We start from the raw sequence: 23,618 nt of genomic DNA on the forward strand, positions 1-23,618 counted from the left end.
GAAGAAGGGAGGCATGACTGTGTTGATGAATGAGAAGAATTAGCTTACCCCTTTGCGTACGGTTACCGGTTGGCGTGTGTGTATTAAATATCGGAGATTGAACGATGCCACCAGGAAAGACCGCTTCCCATTTCCGTTTATTGATCAGATGTTGGAGCGTTTGGTAGGTCAGCAGTTTTATTGTTTTCTTGACGGTTTTTCGGGTTATTTTCAAAATCCCCACTGCACCGGAAGACTAAGAGAAGACGACTTTTACATGTCCCTATGGCACGGTTGCGTACCAGCGCATGCCGTTTGGACTATGTAACGCTTCGGCTACCTTTCAGCGTTGTATGGTGGCCATCTTTCAGGATATGATTGAGACGTCCATGGAGGTATTTACGGACGATTTTTTGGTTTACGGTAATTCTTTCGATCATTGTTTGGATAATCTTGAGAAGATGTTGAAGAGGTGTATTGAAACAAAGTTGATGTTGAATTGGGGAAAATCCCATTTTATGGTGACGGAAGGGATCGTGTTGGGACATAAGATCTCGAGAGATGGTATAGAGGTGGATCAGGAAAATATTGATACTATAAGTAGACTTCCTCTACCGACGAATGTTAAGACGATTAGGAGTTTCTTGGTTCATGCAGGATTCTATCGGCGGTTTATCAATGACTTTTCAAAAATCACCCGCCGGATGACCCGACTCCTCAAGAAAGATGTACCGTTTGTCTTTGACGAGGAGCGTTTGAAGGCGTTCACGTATTTGAAAGAAAAGCTCGTAAGTTCTCCCTTTCTTTATTCTCCCGATTGGAGCTCATTGATGCTAGCAAATATGCGGTTGGAGATGTTTTGGGGCAAAGACGAGATAAACAATTTCACCCCATCTATTATGCTAGCAATACGTTGAACGATGCTCAAGAGAACTACACCACCACCGAGAAGGAACTTTTAGCTGCTGTGTTTGCATTTGACAAGTTCCGCTTGAATCTCGTACTTTCAAAGATCACTGTTTTTACCGATCATGCGTCTTTGCGTTTCCTCTTTCAGAAGAAAGAAGCGAAGCCTCGTCTTATACGGTGGATTCTCCTACTTTCTGAGTTTGACATCAAGATCAAAGATATGAGGGGTGCGGAAAACGTAGCGGTCGATCATTTATCCTGTCTAGAAGATCCTAAGAGAGAAGAGTTGCGTGAGGAGGAGATTGGAGATACATTCCCTCATGAGTCGATCGATTTTGTTGCGGCTGAGAAGCAAGGTATGCCATGGTTCACTGAATTTGCTAATTATTTGGCTAATGGTTTTATGTTGGAGGGTATGACTATGCAACAAAAGAGAAAGTTTTTCTGGGATGTGAATAGGTATGTGTGGGATGACCCATTTTTGTTTAAGATTGGTGGTGATTAGATTTTGCGAAGATGTGTGACGAAAGAGGAAGGTTGGGAAATTCCCAAGCATGTTCATGAAGGGTTGACCGTGCATGGTACCGCGCAGAAGGTGTTTGATAGTGATTTCTATTGGCCGACAATTGTTAAAGATGCTGAGGAGTTTGTGAAGCTTTGTGATGCATGCCAACGAACAGGTAATATTTCTTCCAAGAATGAGATGCCTCAAAACCCCATACAAATTCTTGAAATCTTTGATGTTTGGGGTATCGACTTCATGGGACCATTTCCTATGTCGAACAGTAATAATTATATTTTAGTGGCAATTAATTATGTGTCGAAGTGGTTAGAAGCCCAAGCATTGGCTACGAATTGTAGGTTCCCAGCCGGATCTACACGGAATATCTCGTTCTACGTAGGTGCGGAATCCCTACGTAAGACGATACGAGCGTAGAAGACGATACACGTAACACGATCAAACACACGTTACAATAAACAAAGACACGTTGTATTGCAACTGGAAACACGTGATTCACTGATCACCGATTACACAACTCGTAAACTCGTTACCTCTAATTCTCTGAAACACAGCCGTAACCTAGCAGTTTATATAACACGACAACTTCGCCTAGCATGTTTAGGCGAAGTTGTTCCTAACTTCGCTTGTTCCACAAGTTCGCCTATATCAGCGAACTTGTGAGAACTTCGCTTACATCCAAATACAAATCCAACTAACTCGATTACAGACACTAGACACTGAACTACTGACATCATGTACCAACAGACTCCCCCTTGGCAGTAGCTTCATATCTCTATCTTCAAGCACGTGTCTTGTAATCTTTAACAATCTTGTATCTTTCATCTTCAAGCATGAACTCCTTCTCGTACACAAACCGAAACAACTCTTTGATATTTCTTCGCTTCTTCTTTCCAAGCAGGAATATAAAATATTTTCTTCTCTTTCAGCACCTGCAGATCAGCTTGAGACAAATTCACCAAGTGCATTGGATCATACACTCTCAGCAGCTCTTGTTCATCTTCATTCTCCATTACTGCTTCAGCTGTTTCACAATCAACATACCACCACTTCAGGTCCTTGAGAACATCCTTGGGCATTTGTTTCATCGGCACTTCTCTTAAACACCGGATCGGCTTATACTTCATGATCATCCAAGGCTTGCCATCTGCTCTCATCCCTCTATCTTTATCTTCAATAAGTTTTCCTTACTGTGGTTTCAACAGCTCAAACTTTTTCTCCTTTATACTTTCCTTCCAAACAATCTTTCCAATAACCCTAGCCATGTTATCATCACTCCTGTTTATCAACCCCAACCTGGCTAAGTCCTTCACTTCACACTCAGGCAACGTATTCAACGATCTCAACAGTCTCTTGAAGTACTGAACCCCATCATACCTTTTAATCACAAAGAGCCTCAACTGCTCATCATATAACCAGCATATAATCCCCTTTTACGATTCAGCATAACCCCTGATGTTGTAACTTTTCTTGAACATAGTAGGGACCGCCGGTTTCTTAGTTTTTACGAACCACTGAGCATAGCCTTCTTTCCATCTTGGCTGCTCTTCCCATTCTGTCTCATCGCTTCCCATATCTTGACCTATATCTGACTTATGAACTTCCGGAATCTCGTGCTCAACATTCTCCTCTACAATCTCTCCCTCTTCAATCTCACTATCTATGACAATCTCTGCCCCAATCTTCTCTATCTCTTCAACCGGTAACACATCCTCATCACCTACAATATCATCATACACCTCTTCAGCATCCACGACCACCACATCATCACCCGAACAGCCAACTGCACTCGTTGACTCCCCCTGAGATGTGGAAGTCCCAAGAGCTTGTTCAGTTCTTGGCAACTCCCCACCTGCACCTTTCGATGCATTGGGATCATCGTCTCGATCATTACGCTTCTTCGTCCTCAGCTCATCACCTTTACAGCTCGTCTCCCCCTGAGATGCCAAGAACTGCTTCAAGGCGTCAATTATTTTGCCATGTTCGATCAGCAGGGACGACTGAATCTGATTCTCTGCAACGAGGCGCTGAATAGCATGGGTCTGGATAAGATTTACCCTTGATTGTTCTGCCACGACCCTTTCAAGCGCTGCTATTCGTTCCGAGTCGGATAAGGTTGCATCGAAATCAAACCTCAGATGTGATATATCTTGAGTGTACTGAGGAGGGATTTCCAATATCTTGAGTGTACCAGCCTTTCTCCCCGACATACACACGATCATCACGTGCATGAGGAAGCGCCACTGGTCTAGCAAGAACCGGTTGCGTCTCTGAGTATCCCCCAAAGGACCAGAATATCCCATCCTCAGAAACGCACCATCTCGGAATGGAGCCACAAAGTCTGTAGGATCGTCTCTCGTTTCATCCCCAAACTGTAACGCCACCCTGATCTGTTCAGACGAGAACTGAACTATCTGATTATTGACCGTTGCACGCATAACCGGGGGCTCGACTCGACAGTCATATTCTACTGTTTGCCAGAAATCTTCGATGTTTGGCAAAGATATAGGCAGTGTTGTGGTAATAGCGTGGAATATACGCGAACAAAGTAGAAATGTGATGATCTCGCAGAAATCATCAACACCACTCGCATCCGGGTCCAATGTGATGTACATGTTATGCCCCGGGAAAAACTGTCGGTTGTTGTCTCCACCTTCATCACCACCTGCACCACCTGCTCCAGCAACAGCTGCCATTTCTGCAACAAACAGTCTAAGTTAGAGAATCGTCGAGGCAAATCACAAGTTCGCCTGTTACCATGAGCGAAGTTATGATTTATTCTGTAAAGGCGAAGTTAGAGGTGGGGCGAAGTTGGGAACAACTTCGCCTCAACTTGAACTTCGCGTAATAAATGTTAAATAAAAAGGGCAAGGCGAAGTTAATGATAACTTCGCCTGACCACAACTTCGCCTCATATACTGTTACATAATTAATTATCAGGCGAAGTTAAACCTCAGGCGAAGTTAAGGATAACTTCGCCTAAACTGTAAGTTCGCCTGAATATGAATCGGCAACAGTTAGACGTTCAATACGAAGTGATTTCGGTCAATTTGGAGATTGCGGATCTCGTAAAACATGTTTTTTAGACGATCTAGACGATCAATATGATTACGACCACGTGAAAATAAGTTTGAAAATCGGGTGTTGGATGTTTGAAAGAACGAGGTCACTAAACGGACCAAAACGACCTCGATAAACACCATTGTCAGTGATTATACGATATGATGACACTACACACCTTTAAATCGGATTAGACACTGAGAAAAAACAACAAGATGTGATTCGAGATATAACTTCGCCTAGGTTACTGGAAGATAAGTTTGCTGGTTTTAGAAAATAATAATGATTTTGACCAAAAATTTCCTTTATATAGGGTCAAAGTTATACAGGCGAAGTTATGGATAACTTCGCCAGTATTAAACTTTACCAAACAAACCCCTATAATTTGAACAATTTGCAATTAAGTTTTAAAACATCCTTTAAAGCATTAAATGATACGGTCAAGACCAAGTAACCAGGTATTAAATCATACAACTACATAAGTAGAAAAAATTTTAAAATAAAGTACATGGGATCAAATTTCAGTCTCGACAGGGACTACCATGTTTTAGAAAAGATCCGAACAGGAATCATACTAATTAAGTGACTGTCACATAGATCCATGTTCAGCTGTATTATGACATAAAGAAACAGGTTGTAAGCAGGTAAATAACTTAGAATGGTTTTCATTGTTTCTGTGATACGGGTTAGGTTCAATTAAGCTCAAAACTTAAATGGGCAACACCTCAGAGATTGTGATGTCTCCTATCTATTCTCAAAGCGTATTTGGCCTTCCCCAAGTCACCCCGAGTTGACCTCGACCCGTAGTGTCTGATTAAATAGTAAGTACTCTTCGATCTTTAGACTCTTCTTCCCATTCTCTTTCTCACATCTTGATTGAGAAGTATTAACCTTATAAGCTCTAGAATGTCTCAGTAACACTTTTTTTTTTTTAAGTACTTACTCAGTTTCAGAGTCGTAAACAACTGCAAGTCCCGAATCTGGATCACTTCAGTTTCTTGACACGCTATCTTCACGGGAATCAGAACACTCACGGGCTCGTATATGACTGGGTAATCGCTTTTCTGCCTATCATTCGGAAAGATATATATGGAGACATGCACACTTCTAAAGGAGTTTCCACGTAAAATCGAGTAGATTTAGTTAGTATCACTTCTACTTTTACGCACCATAAAAAGCTACCATGACATACGATGACTGTTCTAAAGTCTTTTAGGCCTAATAACTTCACTAGTTAGGCACACAGAATCAGTATATCTATCACTTTCCAAGTTTGGATCAATTTTCTGTTAAACATAGTAAAGGAACTTCTTGCGAAGTAGTAGACTTGAAAAATAATTTCATCTCCCAAAAAAAATTTTTAACTTCTATCGCCCCGATCAAGTCGAAGTCTTCAGGTAAACGGCTATCCTGAAGATCCAATGGATCAACTGGACCGACCACATACGAGTATGTGTCCTTCTAACTAAGTATGAACGACTAATTTTCAGCGAAAGAATAAAAACACATAATAAACCGCCCCGGTCACTTTCAGACATCTGGTTAATGGCTATCCTCATATTCTACACGTAGAAATGAGGACCAAACATATCCGAAGATATGTCCTTCAAACTGAGGCAACCGACATAATTCTAAGCGATAGTGATTAATTTTTTTTTTTTTAAACAAAGACGAAAAGCACGGTTACTCGGGATTGATCATCCCATTTAGCTCAACAAGGTTTTGAAAACGAGTTTTGTCAAACGCTTTAGTAAATAAATCAGCTAAATTATCTAATGAATCAACCTTTTGGAGCACAATCAATTTCTTCTCAGCACAATCCCGTATAAAATGATGACGGATGTCAATGTGTTTAGTTTTGCTATGCTTTACGGGATTGTTAGTTACTGAGATAGCAACAGTGTTATCAATGCAAATAGGAGTATGAGTGAAATTCAGACCATAATCGCACAATTGCTGTTGTATCCAAAGAACCTGGGAGCAGCAGTTCGATGCTGCCATGTATTCTGCTTCACAGGTTGAAATGGCGACTGAGGTCTGCTTCTTGCACTGCTATGACACTAATCTGCCTCCAAGAAACTGACATCCACCTGTTGTTGACTTCCGATTCTGATTGCACCCTCCATAATCAGAATCTGTGTAGGCGACTAACTCCAAGTCTCCTCCTTTAGTGTACCACAACCCTAGCTTAGGCTTGCCTTTGAGATATCGCAATATCCTCTTCACACCCTTCAAGTGAGATTCCTTTGGGTTTGTGTAGGTTCCCAGCCGGATCTACACGAGATATCTCGTTCTACGTAGGTGCGGAATCCCTACGTAAGACGTTACGAGCGTAGAAGACGATACGAGTTAACACGATCGAACACACGTTACAATAAACAAATACTCGTTATATTGCAACCTTAAACACGTGATATCAATCACTGATTACAGGACTCGTAAACATGTAAACTAATAAACTGACTGAATAATGAAAACATAAGCCGTAACTTATGTTTATATAATCACGACAACTTCGCCTGGCATGTTCAGGCGAATTTGTTCCTAACTTCGCTTAGTTCACAAGTTCGCCTGTATCAACGAACTTGTGAGCTAACTTCGCTTACATACAAAAACACAAATCTAACAAACTCGATTACAGACACTTGACACTGAACTACTGACATCATGCACCAACAGACTCCCCCTTGGCAGTAGCTTCATCTCTTTATCTTCAAGCACGTGTCTTGTAATCTTCAACAATCTTGTATCTTCATCTTTTAGCATTCACTCCTTCTCGTACACATACCGAAACAACTCTTTGATATTTCCTCGCTTCGTCTTTCCAAGCAGGAATATAAAAGATTTTCTTCTCATTCAGCACCTGCAGATCAGCTCGAGACAGGTTCACTAGATGCATCGGATCATAGACTTTCAGCAGCTCTTGTTCATCTTCGTCTTCCATCACTGCTTCAGCTGTCTCACAATCTACAAACCACCACTTCAACTCTTTGAGCACATCCTTGGGCATTTGTTTCATCGGCACTTCTTTCAAGCACCGGATCGGTTTATACTTCATAATCATCCAAGGCTTGCCATCTGCTCTCAATCCTCTATCTTTGTCTTTGATAAGTTTTCCCTTCTGTGGTTTCAGCAGCTCGAACTTCTTTTCCTTTATACTCTCCTTCCAAACTATCTTCCCGATGACTCTAGCCATATTATCATCACTTCGATTTATCAATCCTAATCTGGCTAAGTCTTTCACTTCACAATCTGGCAATATGTTCAACGATCTCAACATTCTTTTGAAGTACTGAACGCCATCATACCTTTTAATCACGAAGAGCCTCAACTGCTCATCGTATATCCAGCAAATAATCCCCTTTCTCGCTTCAGCATAGCCTCTAATGTTGTAACTCTTCTTGAACATTGTAGGGACCGCTGGTTTCTTCATTTTGACGAACCACTGAGCATAGCCTTCTTTCCATCTAGGCTGCTCTTCCCATTCTGTCTCATCGTTTCCCATATCTTTACCTATATCTGCGTTATCGACTTCCGGAATCTCATGCTCTACATTCTCCTCTACTATCTCTCCCTCTTCTATATCATCATCAATAACAATCTCTACACCAATCTTCTCTATCTCATCACTCGGTAATACATCATCATCACACATGAAGTCATCATCCATCTCCTCAACTTCCACTACCACCACATCATCACCACCAGCTGCACTTGTCGACTCCCCCTGAGTTGTGGAAGTCCCAAGAGCTTGTACAGTTCTTGGCAACTCACCACCTGCACCTTTCGATGCATTGGGATCATCGTCTCGATCATTTCTCTTCTTAGTCCTCAACTCATCGCCTTTACAGCTCGTCTCCTCCTGAGATGCCAAGAACTCCTTCAAAGCATCTATGATTTTGCCATGTTCTACCAGCAGGGACGACTGCAACTGATTCTCTGCAATTAGGCGCTGAATAGCCTGGGTCTGGATAAGATTCACCCTTGATTGTTCTGCCACGACCCGTTCAAGTGCTGCTATTCGTTCAGAGTCTGATAAGGTTGCATCGAAATCAAACCTCAGATGGGATATATCTTGAGTGTACTGAGGAGGGATTTCCGATGTAACCGGGACCTCAGAAGTAGGCATAGACGTAACCGCAGGTGGTATCGTCACCGATAACCCTGCAGTGGCCATAACCGTCGACTCAATAAAATGTGCCATGACCTCCGTTGGAGTAAGAGTTGTAGGTGGCAACAATACGATTTATGGAGCCGAAAGTTGGAAAGTAGTTGGTGGGAGGCCAAAAGATGATGAGGTAGCAACCACGGGAACATCCGTGGCGCTTGGCCTTGTAACTTGTAATGTTGAGGGAACCATTGTCATACTGGACAGTGCGGGTGGGGTGAAACGTACCACCCTCGAGCTCTCACCAGCTCCCGATCCTGCACCTGCCCGTTCCCTTCTTGATCTACGGATCAACTGTTGAACTTCTTCTTCATAGTCTGCTCGCTTTCATCATCAGTTCTTTTTCTTTTCCCATGAACCCGTTCATGTGTTACCAAAATCCGTCTTGCTTCGGCCACTTCATCATCAGAATCTGAGCCAGCCACCGTTGTAGCTGCCCTAGTAACATTCACACCTGAAACTCGTTCAACCGAGACCTGTACATTCTCCTCTGGATCAACCCTCTCCATGTCAAAAAATCCTTGACCGCCAAACTCTGCGTCAAGGTCAACGTTCTCCTCCGGTGACACAACAGGAGCAGCAGGTATAGCTTGAGGTGCTCCTGCCTGTTGTGGTGCCGGGTCCCTAAACTCGTCCCCTCGAGCAGGCACATACCCCGGGTTGATCAAGTACCCGAATAGTGGAGTATGTCGAGGACGGAGCTCAGGTTTGCTCCTTGCACTGGAGGATCTGCATTGGGCAAAGATCCTTTTGCTCACACTTTCGACGTATCGGATTGGGCCGCGCTGAGGTAGCGTTGGAGCAACATGATTCAAGATCATTTGGAGAAATCTTGGATACATGATAAATCTCTCACGCGCCACCGCTCTTCTTTGTCGATCGATCTCGTAGAAGACCATCTGACTAAAGCTGTAACGCTTGTTATAAGTCAGAGCAGTCATAGCCGACTGCATGGTCGCGCCCATGCCATCAGTGCCCGCCTTTCTCCCTGACATGCATACTATCATGACATGCATGAGAAAGCGCCACTGGTCAAGCAAAAACCCCTTCCTTCTCTGAGTATCTCCCAAGGGACCAGAGTATCCCATCCTCAGAAACGCTCCATCACGGAAAGGAGCCACAAAATCTGTCGGGTCATCCCTCGTCTCATCTCCAAATCGTAAAGCCGCCCGGATCTGTTCAAATGAGAACTGAACAATGTGATTGTTGACTGTTGCTCGCATCACCGGGGGCTCGACCCTACAGTCATATTCCACGGTCTGCCAAAAATCCTCAATGTTTGGCAAGGATATTGGCAGTGTTGTCGTAATCGCGTGGAATATACGCGAGCGTAATAGGAACGTGATGATTTCACGGAAATCATCAACTCCGCTCGCCTCCGGGTCTAATGTTATATACATGTTGTGACCCGGGAAGAACTGTCTTTGGTTGTCACCACCGTTATCATCGCCTGCACCACCTACAGCAGCCATATCTGCATCAAACAGAATAAGTTAGATAAACGTCAAAGCAAATCACAAGTTCGTCTGTTACCATGAGCGAAGTTGTGATTTATTCTGCATAGGTGAAGTTAGAGGTGGGGCGAAGTTGGGAACAACATCGCCTCAACTTGAACTTCGCTGGTTAACAGTTAAGTAAAAAGGTCCAGGCGAAGTTAATGATAACTTCGCCTAACCACAACATCGCCTCATAAACTGTTTCAAAAATAATTATCAGGCGAAGTTAAACCTCAGGCGAAGTTACGGATAACTTCGCCTAAACTGTAACTTCGCCGAATCTGAAACGGCATCAGTTAGGTTTTCAATCGACGTGAATCGGGTCAATTTGGAGATTGCGGACTCCGTAAAACTTGATTTACTGACGATTTAGACGATTAGACTGATTATGACCACGTAAAAATACGTTTGAAAATCGGGTATGAAGATTCGAAAAACTGAGGTCACGAAAACGGGTCGAAATACCCATTGATTAACGTTAAGGAACGTGATTATACGATACAACAATCGTACACACCTATAATACGGATTCGAACTTGAAAATAAGAACACAGAAGAAAATCGATAAGTTCGCTGTGGTTTAGAGGTTAGGTTCGCTGGATAAGTTCGCTGGGTTTTGAAAATAATAAACCAGTTTGACCTTTAATTTCCTTTATATAGGGTCAAAATTATACAGGCGAAGTTATGGATAACTTCGCGTATGGCAGGCGAAGTTAGGCACAACTTCGCCGAGATTAAAATTTTCAAAACAAACCCTATAATTTGAACAATTTACAATTAAGTTTTAAAACATCCTTTAAAGAGTTAAATGATACGATCAAGACCAAGTAACCAGGTATAAAATCATACAACTACATAAGTAGAAAAAAAATTTTAAAAATAAAGTACACGGGATCAAATTTCAGTCTCGATAGGGACTACCATGTTTTAGAAAAGATCCGAACAGGAATCATATTAACTACGTGACTGTCACACAGATCCGTGTTCAGCTGTATTATGACATAAAGAAACAGGTTGTAAGCAGGAAAATAACTTAGAATGGTTTTCATCGTTTCTGTGATACGGGTTAATTTCAATTAAGCTCAAAATTTAAATGGGCAACAACTCAGAGATTATGATGTCTCCTATCTATTCTCAAAGCGTATTTGGCTTTCCCCAAGTCACCCCGAGTTGACCTCGACCCGTAGTGTCTGATTAAATAGTAGGAACTCTTCGATCTTTGGACTCTTCTTCCCGTTCTCTATCTTGCATCTTGATTGAGAAGTCTTATCATTATGAACTTTATAATGTCTCAATAACTCACACATTTTTTTTTTAAGTATTTACACAGACTTCAGAGTAGTAAACTACTGCAAGTCCCTAATCTGGATCACTGCAGTTTCTTGACACGCTATCTTTACGGGAATCAGAACACTCACGGGCTCGTGTATGACTGGGTAATCGCTTTTCTGCCTATCATTCGGAAATATATATATGGAGACATGCACAACTCATAAGGAGTTTCCACATAACATCGAGTAGGTTTAGTTAGTATCACTTCTACTGTTACGCACCATAAAAAGTTACCATGACATACAATGACTGTTCTAAAGTCTTTTAGGCCTAATAACTTCACTAGTTAAGCACACAGAATCAGTATATCTATCACTTTCCAAGGTTGGATCAATATTCTGTTAAACATAGTAAAGGAACTTCTTGCGAAGTAGTAGACTTGAAAAATAATTTCATCTCCCGCAAAAAAAAATTTTAACTTCTATCGCCCAGATCAAGTCAAAGTCTTCAGGTAAACGGCTATCCTGAAGATCCAATGGATCAACTGGACCGACCACATACGAGTATGTGTCCTTCTAACTAAGTATGATCGACTAATTTTCAGCGAAAGAATAAAAACATATCATAAACCGCCCCGGTCACTTTCAGTCATCTGGTTAATGGATATCCTCATATTCTACAAGTAGAAATGAGGACCAAACATATCCGAAGACATGTCCTTCAAACTGAGGCAACCGACATAATTCTAAGCGATAGTGACGTGGTTTTTTTTTTTTTTTTTTTTTTTTTTTTTTTTTTTAAACAAAGTCACAAAACATGGTTACTTGGGATTGATCATCCCATTCAGCTCAACAAGGTTTTGAAATCTAGTTTTGTCAAACGCTTTCGTAAACATGTCAGCGAAATTATCTAGCGTATCAACCTTTTCGAGCACAATCAGTTTCTTCTCAGCACAATCCCGTATTAAATGATGACGGATGTCAATATGTTTAGTTTTGTTGTGCTTTACGGGATTGTTAGTTACTGAGATAGCAGCAGTATTATCAATGCAAATAGGAGTATGAGTGAAATTCAGACCATAATCGCGCAATTGCTGTTGAATCCAAAGAACCTGGGAGCAGCAGTTGGATGCTGCCATGTATTCTGCTTCACAGGTTGAAATGGCGACTGAGGTCTGCTTCTTGCATTGCCATGACACTAATCTGCCTCCGAGAAACTGACAACCACCTGTTGTTGACTTCCGACTCTGATTGCACCCTCCATAATCAGAATCCGTGTAGGCGACCAACTCCAAGTCTCCTCCTCTCGTGTACCACAACCCCAGCTTAGGCTTGCCTTTGAGATACCGTAGAATCCTCTTCGCACCCTTCAAGTGAGATTCCTTTGGGTTTGCCTGAAAGCGAGCACAAAGACAAACTGCAAACATTATATCAGGCCTAGAAGCAGTTAAGTACATTAAAGAACCTATTATTGCCCGATATTGGGTTGGGTCCACGTCCGCATCATTGTCTGAATCAGCACCCAATTTGTGGTTGACGCAGACTGGAGTATCGTATGGAGTGATGTCCTCCATCTTGAAGCGTTTTAGAACATCATGGACATACTTAGTCTGATAAATGAACATCCCATCTTTCTTTTGATCAACCTGCAGTCCTAAAAAGAAAGTTAGTTCACCCATAGCACTCATTTCAAATCTCTTCTTCATGACGGCCTCAAACTCCTGACACATGGCGACTTTTGATGCAGCAAAGATGATGTCGTCCACGTAAACTTGCACCAGTAGAAAGTCGCTCCCTTTTCTCTTGAAGAACAAAGTGCTATCAATCTTTCCCCGTTCAAAACCATTTTCAAGCAAGTAGTCGGATAGTGTAGAATACCAGGCCCGAGGGGCCTGATGTAGCCCATACAGTGCTTTACTTAGCTTGTATACGTGATCAGGAAAGTCTGGGTCAGGAAAACCCGGAGGTTGCTCAACGTACACAACCTCATCGACTTTACCGTTTAGGAACGCACTCTTCACATCCAACTGAAATACCTTCAACTCCTTATGTGCAGCAAATGCCAAAAACAATCGGATGGCTTCCAATCTCGCCACAGGAGCAAACACCTCATTGTAATCGATCCCCTCTTGCTGATTAAAGCCTTTTACAACCAGCCTCGCCTTGTTCCTGATAATAATCCCTTTCTCATCTCTCTTGTATTTGAAGACCCAATTTGTGCCAATCGCATGCACATTCTTTGGTTTTGCAACCAAGTTCCATACCTCCATCTTCTTAAACTGGGCTAATTATTCTTGCATGGCTTCGACCCACGAGTTGTCCTTGAGAGCCATTTGATAGTTCTTTGTTTCAATCTGGCTGATGAAGCAGGTGTACAAGCATTCATTGATTATGCCTGAATCTTTAATGCTTGTATAAACACAGGTGTGCTCATTCAAGCTTTGTCTTGTTTGTACACCGTCGGTCAAATTACCTATCACATTCTCCAATGGGTGATTTTTGTGAACTCTCGTAATCGGAACCGCACTGACTTGCAGATTGTCTTCCAGATTCGAAGATAGCTCATCAGTGGATGATTGTTGTTGAGAGTGAAATGGATTGAAGAATTCCTCTTCAGAAGCGGCAGCAGGGGTATCGACAGTATTTGACGAGGAAGGCTGACATTCATCATACTTCGGTCGTTGCACATAATTGTCTTCCTCATCATAAATCATCTTCGAAGCAATTCTTTCATCTAATTCTGCACAATCCAAATAAGGTATATTAAAATATTTGAAAAGTCTATCATAGTCAAAAACCCCAGCGGGTCCCGTGCTTGGTTTTGGTGATTTGTAACTTGTAATATCAGTGTTACAGACCACCCCAACCTTGCTGGTCGATGTATTAAAGACTCGTCTGTTGGGAGTCCCAACAATGTATCCGACCAAAATTCCTTTGTCGGCTACTTCACCAAATTTAGAATTTGTCTTTAATATCGAACACGGGGACCCGAATGGTTCGAGACCACTCAAGTTGGGCTTTCTCCCATGCATAAGTTCATAACATGTTTTATTTAATCTTTTAACGGTTAACACTCGATTAAGGATATAACAGGCTGTTGCAACAGCTTCAACCCAGAACACCACAGGAAGTTTCGAATCAGCCAGCATGGTTCTGGCTCCTTCAATTAACGTTCTATTCTTCCTCTCAGCCACTCCATTTTGTTGTGGAGTATACGGAGCGCTGTACTGGTGTTCGATTCCTTTCTGTAAGCAGAAGAGCTCCATCTGATAGTTCTTGAAGTCAGTCCCATTGTCACTCCTGATGTATTTCTCTTTTTCCCATAATGTTCTCAACTTTGGTAATCAAATTTATTACCATCTGAACCGTTTCATCCTTTGACTTCAGGAAATATACCCAAGAGTATCGAGAGAAATCATCAGTGATCACCAAGCAGTACGATGTTCCCCCTAGACTTTTTACATTCACGGGACCAAAGAGATCCATGTGAAGTAGGTCTAGGGTACTGACTATTGAGTTAACCTTCTTGGTGCGATGGGATTTCTTGTGTTGCTTTCCCTTTTTGCACGATAAGCATTGATCTTCAAAGTTGAAATTCTTCAAGGGAACACCCAGCACAAGCCCATTCTTGACAATGTAGTTCATTTTCCGAAGATGAATATGCCCCATTCTCCTATGCCATAACTCGGACTCCGATTCAGTTGCTTTTGACAGAAGACAAGATTCCTCTGTTGCCATTTCAGTCGACCTCATGTCCATTATATACGTATTCTTTTCTCTTGGAGCCTTCATAACTATCCAATCCTCTGGTATCTTGAAACCAGGATATAGCACGATTGCCTCATTCTTGGTAAAATGTACGGTGTAATCTTTGTCACAGATCTGCGAAACACTCAGCAGATTGTGCTTCAGTTCTTCAACAAAATTTGCTTTCTCTAAGGTCATCTTTCCGTTAGTCACCGTCCCAATTCCAGTGATCCTTCCACCGCTCTCTCCAGCGAAACTCACTCTTCCTCCCTGAACAGGTTTCCATTCGTGTAACAAACTCTTGTTACCCGTCATGTGCCGGGAACAGCCGCTGTCTACAACCCATTGATTGTTTGCAGCCCTGTTCAACTGTTCCTGCACGATTAAAGCAGATGATTAAAATCTGGGGACCCAAGACCTATTGGTCTTGGGTCAATACATCCCGTACCTTGGCTGTCCAAAGTTAGTATCAGAATAATTTCTGTAAGTCCTAAAAGGATACCTTCTTGGAGATTGACTATGAGGCCATCCAAACCTTCGTGAATTAAATGAATTATTACTTAAGGTTTGGTTGTTAGCAGTGAAAAACTGAGATCTTTTTCTTTGAAAACCTGAATTAGTCCAATTTCTGAACTTTGATGAGTTTTCAGTTTTATCACTATTGTAGTTACTGTTAGTTCTGTTTTCAGTTTTTGAAGGCCTCACCCCTCTGAATCTCTGCTTCAGAGGGCAATCAGCAATTAGGTGTCCTAATTGATTACATCTGAAACAACTCCTGTGTTCAACTTTCTTTTCAATAGTTGTTTTAGATGATGAGGCTGCATTACTGCCCGTTTGTCTCACATATGGTGGGACATACGGGTTTAGTGGAGATTTCTTTTCAGTTGTTTTATGTTTCTCTCCACTTTTTGGTAACACTGCCTTTTCTTTTGTCTCACTCGACTCGGATGACTTATCCGAGTTTGATGAGACAGGACTAGGAACAGAAATCTTCACATTAGACACAGGCTTACTCGTTTCGCCTTTACTAACTTCTGGATCTTTAATAGTTACCTTAACCGGAACTGTCTGACTATAATCAACATCAACAGATTTCTGATTACTAGGATCATAAGTGTAATTATGATTGTACGGTGGTGGAACTTCATGATAACCAATTCCTCCCCTTTTAACTGGGGAACCTTGATCACTAACGAGGTGATCAAGTATAGCGGTGGAATTTCTGAATTTCTCAAGTTTCCTGTTTAGTTCCACCACTTTCACCTGGTGATCAGCTATCTGTTTATCCCTTTCAGCTATTAGTTTGGTTTTCTCTTCTAACACTTCATAGCTAAGATCAATTACTTGAATTTTTTCAGCTAGATTTGCTTTTAGACTCCTAATATCTTTTTCACTAGCTTTTATTTTTACCTTGTAACTATTTTCTCTAGCTTTAGTGAAATGATGATCTTCTTTTAAGGTTTTAAATTGAGCATCCAAACTAACATACTGATCAGTTATAGTTGTCAATTGTTCAGACAGATTTTCACACTTAGTACAAGGGAGTTTGGTACTTACCTCGGTGAGCTGGTCTTTCACATCTGCCATGTAAGCTTCATTTTGAGCTTCTGCCATGTAAGCATCACTTTCGCCAGTCACTTTCTCAGTATCTGCAGTTTCGATGTTCGCCAAATTGGCCTGTTCGAAGACTTCTTCAACATGCAGATTCCAGTTATACTCCCCATTCTGTCTGGATATCATGGCTCTATTATCATTACCACCCCCACTCTGTTGTGTAGACCTGTTTTGACTGCGTTCTACACGTTCATTTGTGCACTCCTTCGCAAAATGGCCATTCTGTTGACAGTTGTATCACCTGACCTTCGACTTATCAAAACCTGGTCTCTCACCAACAAACTTCCTACCTGTCTTCTTCATAAACCTCTTAACCCTTCTCACAATCATCGCCATCTGCCACTGCAGATCCATCTCTTCCAGATCATCAGCATCGATCTGATCATAATCTTCATCCAATGTTGCAGGATCAACAATCTTACCCTGAATGTAATTTTCATATGAAGCAATGAAAGATGCATAGAGAGCAAACTGCTGTTCAGCAGATTTAACACTCATGGGCATCTTCGAGTAGTTATTGTTTGAAACACATGGGGAAAAACTTCCCTTGGTCGCTTGAGGTTTAGAAGCATTTGATCCTCCAGCTACAAAGCACACATCACCATTCATGTTGAGAGATACATGACCTTCATGTGTTGAGTTAGCTCCCGACTCTCCTTTTGAGTAGTAAGCAGACGAATCAGACTTCGAACTTGAACTTGAGTTAACCTTTGCACCATACATTCCTGGATCTTGAACCTGATCAGTAGGTATCTCTTTTCGAACCATGTTTAGTTCAAAATTTCGTAGCTTGTTAACTGCTGTTTCCAGGTCATAGTCGGCAAAGTGTTTGTCTTCTCTCATCAACACAGTGTACATCTCCCATTTCGGTGGGAGAGCATCAAGAAGCTTTTCAACAATTTCATCTTCTTTGTAAGTAATGGAGTAGTTGTTGAGTTCGGTCATCAGATGATAATATCTAGTAATGATATCATCAAGTGATTCATTCTTCAAGTACTTGAATACCGAGAATTGGGTTTTAAGTAGTTTAATCTTTGAAGCACGAATTCCCACATTACCCTCAAAACGGTTTTCAAGTGCTTCCCAAAGCTCTCTAGCAGTTTTATACTTTCTGAAGGTGTGAAGAATCTCTTGTGGAAGAGCCATAGTAATCGCTGCATGAGCTTTGCTCTCAGCCTCATACATTTTCTTTTCTTCTTCTTCCATCTCTTTGTATTTCTTGATCTGATCATGACCCTCATACTCAGCAGTTGGTGGAATGTACCCCTCTTGAATGCACACCCACATTTTAGCATCTTGATACTTGACATATTGTTCAAACCTATTCTTCCACGCAACATAATCGGTTTTCTTAAGCATCTTCGGTGCCTTTGTAGCTGAACCCGCTTCCACTTCCATCTTCACCAGTTCCGTAATATTTATTGAAGTCATCTTTCACGAAACACAAAGAAACCCGAAAAAATAAAAATTTTATTTTTAACAGTACTGTAGGCGAAGTTGTGGATAACTTCGCTTAAGTCTGAACTTCGCTGATTATGAACTTCGCTTCCTTTTTAAATTCGCCTGATTCGGCGAAGTTGTAGATAACTTCGCTTAAGGTAAGCGAAGTTGTGAGGTAGGCGAAGTTGTGGGTAACTTCGCTTGAGATAAGCGAACTTGAGAAGGTAGGCGAAGTTGTGGATAACTTCGCTTAACCTTATATCTTCGCCGAAACCCTACGAACAGTGACGGCAACTTCGCCTGATGAACACGAGGTTTTTGCAGGTTTGATTTCTGGATTTTACGAGGTTTGTGAAGGTGTAATGGGTAGTTTATGATGGTAGGAGGTGAGTATAACACAAAAACTCGATAAACACGTCCCGCGAATAGTCGAACGGAACGATTTCTACACCCGCGTGATAATCCCGAACCACAATCACTAGCAAAAGCTCTTATACCAATTGTAGGTTCCCAGCCGGATCTACACGAGATATCTCGTTCTACATAGGTGCGGAATCCCTACGTAAGACGTTACGAGCGTAGAAGACGATACGAGTTAACACGATCGAACACACGTTACAATAAACAAATACTCGTTATATTGCAACCTTAAACACGTGATATCAATCACTGATTACAGGACTCGTAAACATGTAAACTAATAAACTGACTGAATAATGAAAACATAAGCCGTAACTTATGTTTATATAATCACGACAACTTCGCCTGGCATGTTCAGGCGAAGTTGTCCCTAACTTCGCTTAGTTCACAAGTTCGCCTGTATCAGCGAACTTGTGAGCTAACTTCGCTTACATACAAAAACACAAATCTAACAAACTCGATTACAGACACTTGACACTGAACTACTGACATCATGCACCAACAGTTTGCCTGAAAGCGAGCACAAAGACAAACTGCAAACATAATATCAGGTCTTGAAGCAGTTAAGTACATTAAAGAACCTATGATTGCCCGATATTGGGTGGGGTCCAAGTCTGCATCACTGTCTGAATCAGCACCCAATTTATGGTTGACGCAAACTGGAGTATCAAATGGAGTGCTGTCCTCCATCTTGAAGCGTTTGAGAACGTCATGGACATACTTAGTCTGATGAATGAACATCCCATCTTTCTTCTGATCAACCTGCAGTCCTAAAAAGAAAGTTAGTTCACCCATAGCACTCATTTTAAACCTCTGTTTCATGATGGCTTCAAACTCCTGACACATGGCGACTTTTGATGCAGCGAAGATGATGTCATCCACGTAGACTTGAACCAGAAGAAAGTCTCTTCCATTTCTCTTAACGAACAGTGTACTATCTATCCTTCCCCTTTCAAATTCATTCTCAAGCAAGTAATCGGATAAAGTTGAGTACCAGGCACGAGGGGCCTGATGTAGCCCATATAGCGCTTTACTTAGCTTGTACACGTGATCAGGAAAGTCTGGGTCTAGTAAAACCCGGAGGTTGCTCAACGTACACTACCTCATCGACTTTACCGTTAAGAAACACACTCTTCACGTCTAACTGGAACACCTTCATCTCCTTGTGTGCCGCAAATGCCAAAAACAGTCGAATCGCTTCCAATCTCGCCACAGGAGCAAACACTTCATTGTAGTCGATCCCCTCTTGCTGATTAAAACCCTTTACAACCAGCCTCGCCTTGTTCCTGATAATTATCCCTTTTTCATCTCTCTTGCATTTGAAAACCCATTTTGTGCCAATCGCATGCACATTTTTCGGTTTTGCAACCAAATTCCATACCTCCATCTTCTTGAACTGGGCTAACTCTTCTTGCATGGCTTCAACCCACGAGCTGTCCTTGAGAGCCATTTGATAGTTCTTTGGTTCAATCTGGCTGATGAAGCAGGTGTACAAGCAATCGTTAATGATGTATGTATCTTTAATGCTTGTGTAAACACAGGTGTGCTCATTCAAGCTTTGTCTTGTTTGTACACCGTCGGACAGATCACCTATCACGTTCTCCAAAGGGTGATTTTTGTGAGCTCTCGTAGTCGGAACCGAACTGACTTGCAGATTGTCTTCCAGGTTCGAAGGTAGCTCATCAATGGGTGATTGTTGTTGAGAGTGAAACGGATTGAAGAATTCCTCTTCAGTAGAGGCAGCAGGGGTATCGACAGCATTTGACGAGGAAGGTTGACATTCATCGTATAGCGGTCTTTGCACAAAATTGTCTTCCTCGTCATAAAGCATCTTCGTAGCTATTCTCTTATCAACTTCTGCACAATCCAAGTAAGGCATGTTAAAAGATTTAAAAAGCATATCATAGTCGAAAGCACCAGCGGGTCCCGTGCTTGGTATTGGTGATTTGTAATTTGTGATGTCAGTGTTACACACCACCTCAATCTTGCTGGTCGATAGATTAAAGACTCGTCTGTTGGGAGTCCCAACAACATATCCGACTAAAATACCTTTGTCGGCTACTTCACCAAATTTTGAGTTCGTCTTTAATATCGAACACGGGGACCCGAATGATTCGAGACCACTCAAGTTAGGCTTTCTCCCATGCATAAGTTCATAACATGTTTTATTCAATCTTTTAACAGTTAACACTCTATTAAGGATATAACAGGCTGTTGCAACAGCTTCAGCCCAGAACACCACAGGAAGTTTCGAATCAGCCAGCATGGTTCTGGCTCCTTCAACTAACGTTCTGTTCTTCCTCTCAGCCACCCCATTTTGTTGCGGAGTATACGGGGCGCTGTACTGGTGGTCTATCCCTTTCTGTAAGCAGAAGATCTCCAACTGATAGTTTTTGAACTCTTTCCCATTGTCACTCCTGATGTATTTAACCTTTTTCCCCATAATATTTTCAACCTTGGTAATCAAATTTATTACCATCTGAACCGTTTCATCCTTTGTCTTTAGGAAATATACCCAAGAATATCGAGAGAAATTATCAGTGATCACCAAACAGTATGATGTTCCACCTAGGCTTTTTACATTCACGGGACCGAAGAGATCCATGTGAAGTAGGTCTAGGGTACTGACTATTGAATTAACCTTCTTGGTGTGATGGGATTTCTTGTGTTGCTTTCCCTTTTTGCACGATAAGCATTGGTCTTCAAAGTTGAAATTTTTCAAGGGAACACCCAGCACCAGCCCATTCTTGACAATGTAGTTCATTTTCCGAAGATGAATATGCCCCATTCTTTGATGCCATAACACGGACTCCGATTCAGTTGCTTTTGACAGAAGACACGATTTTTCTGTTGCCATCTCAGTCGACCTCATGTCTATAACATACGTATTCTTTTCCCTTGGAGCCTTCATTACTATCCAATCCTCTGGTATCTTGAAACCAGGATACAGTACGATCGCTTCATTCTTGGTAAAGTGCACAGTGTAATCTTTGTCACAGATCTGTGATACACTCAGCAGATTATGCTTCAGTTCTTCAACGAAATTCACTTTCTCTAACGTCATTTTACCGTTAGTCACCGTCCCAATTCCAATAATCCTTCCACCACTCTCTCCAGCAAAACTCACTCTTCCTCCCTGAACAGGTTTCCATTCGTGTAACAAGTTCTTGTTACCCGTCATGTGCCGGGAACAGCCGCTATCCACAACATATAGATTGTTTGCAGCCCTGTTCAACTGTTTCTGCACGATTAAAGCAGAGGATTAAAATCTGGGGACCCAAGACCTATTGGTCTTGGGTCGATACATCCCGTACTTTGGCTGTCCAAAGTTAGTATTAGAATGATATCTGTAAGTCCTAAAAGGATACCTTCTTGTAGATTGACTATGAGGTCATCCAAACCTTCGTGAATTAAATGAATTATTACTAATGGTTTGGTTGTTAACAGGGAAAAACTGAGATCGATTTCTTTGAAAACCTGGATTAGTCCAATGTCTGAACTTTGATGAGTTTTCATTTTTACCATTATAGTGATTACTGTTAGTTCTATTCTCAGTTTTCGAAGGCCTCATACCTCTAAATCTCTGCTTCAGAGGGCAATCAGCAACCAGGTGTCCTATTTGATTGCATCTGAAACAACTCCTGTGTTCAACTTTCGTATCAATAGTTGTTTTAGATGTTGAGGCTGCATTACCGCCCGTTTGTCTAACGTATGGTGGGACATACGGGTTTAGTGGAGAATTCTTTTAAGTTGTTTTATTTTCCTCTCCACGTTTTGGTAACACAGCCTCTTGTTTTGTCTCACTCGACTCGGATGACTTCTCCGAATTTGATGAGACAGGACTAGGAACAGAAATCTTAATATTAGAAACAGGCTTACTCGTTTCGCCTTTACTAACTTCTGGATCTTTAATCGTAACCTTAACCGGAACTGTCTGGCCAATTTCAACATCAACGGATTTCTGATTACTAGGATCATAAGTGTAGTTATGATTATAAGGTGGTGGAACTTCATTATATCCAATTCCTCCCCTTTTAACTGGGGAACGTTGATCACTTACGAGGTGATCAAGTATAGCGGATGAATTTCTGAATTGCTCAAGTTTGCTGTTTAGTTCCACCACTTTCACCTGGTGATCAGCTATCTGTTTATCCCTTTCAGCTATTAGTTTGGTTTTCTCTTCTAACACTTCATAGCTAAGATCAATTACTTGAATTTTTTCAGCTAGATTTGCTTTTAGACTCCTAATATCTTTTTCACTAGCTTTTATTTTTACCTTGTAACTATTTTCTCTAGCTTTAGTGAAATGATGATCTTCTTTTAAGGTTTTAAATTGAGCATCCAAACTAACATACTGATCAGTTATAGTTGTCAATTGTTCAGACAGATTTTCACACTTAGTACAAGGGAGTTTGGTACTTACCTCGGTGAGCTGGTCTTTCACATCTGCCATGTAAGCTTCATTTTGAGCTTCTGCCATGTAAGCTTCACTTTCGCCAGTCACTTTCTCAGTATCTGCAGTTTCGATGTTCGCCAAATTGGCCTGTTCGAAGACTTCTTCAACATGCAGATTCCAGTTATCCCTTTCAGCTATTAGTTTGGTTTTCTCTTCTAACACTTCATAGCTAAGATCAATTACTTGTATTTTTTCAGCTAGACTGGCTTTAAGACTTCTGATATCTTTCTCACTAGGTTTTATTTTTACCTTGTAACTATTTTCTCTAGCTTTAGTGTAATGATGATCTTCTTTTAATGTTTTAAACTGAGCATCCAAACTAACAAACTGATCAGTTATTGTTTTCAATTGTTCAGACAGATTTTCACATTTCGTACAAGGGAGTTTAGTACTTACCTCGGAGAGCTGGTCTGTCACTTCTGCCATGTAAGCTTGATTTTCTCCGGTCACTTTCTCACTTCCTGCAGTTTCGATGGTCACCAAATTGGCCTGTTCGAACACTTCCTCCACATGCAGATTCCAGTTGTACTCCTCGTTC

The 23,618-nt window shown here is 41.5% G+C and overlaps 1 protein-coding gene across 1 annotated transcript in view; it reads left to right on the plus strand.

Annotated features, from left to right (window-relative positions):
- The window catches only part of LOC143589197 (uncharacterized), a 32,908-nt gene that overhangs the window by 1,353 nt on the left and 7,937 nt on the right, over window positions 1-23,618 (plus strand). The window contains exons 4-7 of the mRNA XM_077070030.1: window positions 637-748; window positions 817-1,244; window positions 1,301-1,326; window positions 1,394-1,568. Of these exons, the coding sequence (XP_076926145.1) occupies window positions 637-748; window positions 817-1,244; window positions 1,301-1,326; window positions 1,394-1,568 (741 nt within the window). The remainder of the gene's footprint in view (window positions 1-636; window positions 749-816; window positions 1,245-1,300; window positions 1,327-1,393; window positions 1,569-23,618) is intronic.

This window comes from Bidens hawaiensis, unplaced genomic scaffold, assembly GCF_021521415.1.
Source record: "Bidens hawaiensis isolate Kalapana, Puna unplaced genomic scaffold, B.hawaiensis_p1.1 tig00037271_1, whole genome shotgun sequence".
Lineage (NCBI taxonomy): Eukaryota > Viridiplantae > Streptophyta > Magnoliopsida > Asterales > Asteraceae > Bidens > Bidens hawaiensis.